Genomic DNA, 3,741 nt, shown 5'->3' on the forward strand with positions numbered 1-3,741 from the left:
CAATCCGGCATGGGGAGACCGCCTGGACCTGAGCAATATCCTCTTCAGAGTAGCGAATTGGCGACGCCAGGCACTTGTCAACATTGGTCACCATCCCCGACGCCCCCGCAAAGCACTCAAGAATTGCACGGAGGCAATTCGAACTGATCAATAAGACCAATTAGCACCATAGATAGATCCTAGCTATGAAGTATGAACCCAAAATAAAACGAGCATCCGGAAGCGAAAAACAACTGAAATTGATGTATAAGGAATTAAGGATCATGCCGCATATCAATCCATCGTCGTGGATCGACAATCAATCTGTGATGATACATGAATGAAGAAGGAGTATGATAATCAATAGAAGTTGTTGGATCCCTGGTAGGAGAGTCCAGTGGACCACCAGGCGGTGATGGCGTCGTCGACGACGATGGTCTTCCGCGGCGAGCTGTAGCTGGTCATCCTGACGACGAGGCCCCGGGTGTTGCCGAGCGCGGCGAACACCTGGTACGTGATGCCCCAGTTGCGCGACGCGGGCACGTAGTTGCAGTCCGGCTCGCCGGCCCTCTTGACGGCTAGGTCGCCGAAGTCACCGCTGCCGCCGACGTTCATGACGTAGAGCAAGAGCCAGTAGTAGTTGCCCTGCACGTAGAACCTGACCCCGCCGGAGCGCTGGCACGGCACGCGGCGGAACTGCACGGGGACGATGCCCGCCACCCGCGGCGCGAGGATCAGGAACGACGGCGGCGCCATGTCGAAGTGCTGCCGCGGCGGGTTGCACCACCCGCCGTTGTCGCTGGGGAGATTCCAGTTGGGCGGGCACAGGTTGGTGCCGGTGACCACGACGGACGGCGAACCCGGGTTGCACCACCGGGAGTTCACGCACCGCAGCTCGTAGCACTGCCCGCACCCGCTGCCGCTCGCGAACAGCGGCGTGCTCAGCGCCGCCGTGCGCGTCGAGTAGAGCGACTGGATGTCATTGGCGCCGTAGCCGCACGCGCCGCCTGCATGCGTTCCAATGATGATTTCCATGCAAAGCCGCAAAGGCATAACACATACAAGCATAGTCTAAAATAAACCTGTGGTCTTTGGGTCCTAAACTTCTTTTTTTATTTCTGGGTCTCTATATAAACTTGTTCTAGGCTCCAGCCCTAGTTTAAAATAAATTCGAACCCACTCCACACGCTGACATGGTATGCTATATAACTCAGCGTTAACGTGGACATGACATGTTTGGTTCAATACTTAAACTTATACGGCAGTGTCATATAGGTCCCTAACTTCAATATCTAGGTTCCTAACTTATAAAACTGTAAATCTTATCTTAGTTCTCAAACTTGCTAAACGAGCCACATAAGATACCTAAACTTGTATGGTGTTGCAATCTAGGTCCCTAACTTCCAAGGCTGCAAATACAAGTCCGCAAACGTGATAATTAGACCACACAAGATCAAAATTACTCTTGTTTAGCCCGATTAGCAAGTTTGGGGACCTAGATTAGCAATTTTGGATATAGTGTAACACCCTGTATCTAAAATCTGCTTATATGGCCCAGCTCCGTACGTGAAACGGGTCTGCATATGCATATCATCTCTCTTACACAAAATATTTTGGGTCATGCCATGGGAGGGCGAGTCATGGCACGACACAAAATATTTTGGGTCATGCCGGCACGACATGAACGTGAGGGTCTGTCATGCCTGGGATCTCGGTATGATGGGCTACATGGCCCGACGCGCATTTTTGGCTGGCATGACACGAAAATGGCACGTAAGCACTTCGACAACGCTACAATGTGATTTTTAGCATTTACTATATTACCACTCATCTAATCCTTGAATCAATTATAAAAATCATTAATTAGAACTTTCATGAAAATAGTACACACGAATTTTTTTTTGTATATCACAAGCGGATAAAGAAAACTAAGAGAAATACTTTGAGGGTTGTGCTTGGGCCGGCATGACCTAAAACGTGCCGGCGTGCCACGGGCCGTGCTTGAGCCGAAGAAAGATTTATCGTGCCATATCGGCACGGACAAACGTGTCTCGCGTGCCTATAGGGCACGCGCGCTGAAGCGACATGACGCACGAGGGTGTGTGTCGTGCCGGCACGGCATGGCCCAAGTCCCACCTCTATATATCGTAATTACTACATACAACTAATGGGTCGGGGTGTTACGTACACGGATCTAAATAGCATCGACCCACAAGTTTAGGTCCCTTTTCTGGTTCGTTTAGCAAGTTTGGAAACTTGATATGCAATTTTTTATGCACGGGGGGCCTAGATGACACGACGAAGCACGTTTAGGTACCCAACAGGACTGATGCTACGCCGGTATGTGGAGCAAGTCAAAACTTATTTGAACTAATCCTAGAGTCTGAGACAAATTTAAAGATCCAGAAATTCTAAGAGAAAAAACAGAAATTTAACACCTGGATTTAGGACTTAAAAAAGATTATATATAAATTTAGGGGCCGCCGATATATTTTGCTCTATAGTACATGCATACTCCAAGTAGTAGGCGGCAACGTACCGAAGTCTGCGCCGAGGCCGGAGTCGTCGCCGTAGAACGTGGCGCTGCCTTCTTGCCAGTCCGACGTCGTGAAGGGCGCGGCGGCCTGGTCATAGCCGCTGCCGCTCGCGAGGTGTGCCGCCATGATCACGGCCGCGACGACGGCGATCACCGGAGCTCTCGACGCCATGGTATATATATATATACGCACCGTAATGTAATGTATGTGTATGTATGAATTGAATAGAACAGAGCTAGCTAGCAAGCTCGCCGCCGTACGTACGTCCGGCCGGCCGACGACGACCCTTGTTGGTCGACCGATGGAGATGGATATGACGACTTGTGCTCTGCTGGCCAGACGACGAGCGGGTTGACGTCGTTTATAAAGCAGCAGCAGTTAGCCGCGATTGCCCGGCCGGCGGACCGGCCGCTACGACGTGTTGGGCAGCACGTTGAGATGAGATCGAGGGGAGGGAACGAGGGATGATGATGTACCTGTACAGCTGCACTGCACAGCTCGTCTTCGCCTCCGAGAGTTCGTTGTTGGCCGCACGATTCGTATTTCCAACTGGTCAAACTCCATGGCCGCGCGAGCTTCAATTCTCTTTCTTTGCTCTGCTCGCCGATCGAGGAATGCTTATGCTTCCCATTACAGCACAACATGCTAGGCACGCCGCACTGTGTGTGAAACATCCGGTAGGTAGGACGGCGACGGTTATCCTATTCCGATGGCAAGATTGGCCCTGTTCATTTTTAAGGGACGCAGCCCAAATCGACTGAGCAACGTGGGCCTGAAACATCCGGTCCATAGCGACGTGGTGGTAATAATGGTATGTCTCAAAATAATTTTCTGCATACAGTTTACAATGTACATTTTAGTCTTTTGTTTTTCAGGTTTATGCATGAGTTACACAGCCAATCCCTATTAGTCCAGCCTCTGGCTATTAAAGAGCAAGCTCACAGTGTTCCCAAAAAAAAAAAAAGAGCAAGCTCACAAACATTAAAAAGAAATCAAATTTAACAGCAACTTAGCACTAAGCAAAATAACCATCCATACTTGGCAAAGACCTCGATTGTCGTTGTCTTCACCATACGAAGCCTATTTCAGTTTTGGGCTATCTTTCTCTTTCTAAAGGCTGGACGAGAAGCACGTCCGATAAGTAGCCCAAAAATAGCCAACAAATAATATTTTTTTAATCGTCAAAGCCCCCTTCATTTTTTTTTTGAATTACAAGGAGTCACGG

At 49.6% G+C, this 3,741-nt stretch overlaps 1 protein-coding gene across 1 annotated transcript; it reads right to left on the bottom strand.

Moving 5' to 3' along the window:
* Positions 1 to 339: 339 nt before the first annotated feature.
* On the bottom strand, positions 340 to 2,687 carry LOC136526829 (expansin-A17-like). Its single transcript, XM_066519409.1, has 2 exons — positions 2,519 to 2,687; positions 340 to 986 (listed from the first exon to the last, which is right to left on the bottom strand). The coding sequence occupies exons 1-2, from the start codon at positions 2,685 to 2,687 to the stop codon at positions 340 to 342; spliced, it is 816 nt and encodes a 271-aa protein (XP_066375506.1).
* Positions 2,688 to 3,741: the final 1,054 nt, after the last annotated feature.

The sequence above is a fragment of the Miscanthus floridulus genome, chromosome 19, assembly GCF_019320115.1.
Source record: "Miscanthus floridulus cultivar M001 chromosome 19, ASM1932011v1, whole genome shotgun sequence".
NCBI lineage: Eukaryota > Viridiplantae > Streptophyta > Magnoliopsida > Poales > Poaceae > Miscanthus > Miscanthus floridulus.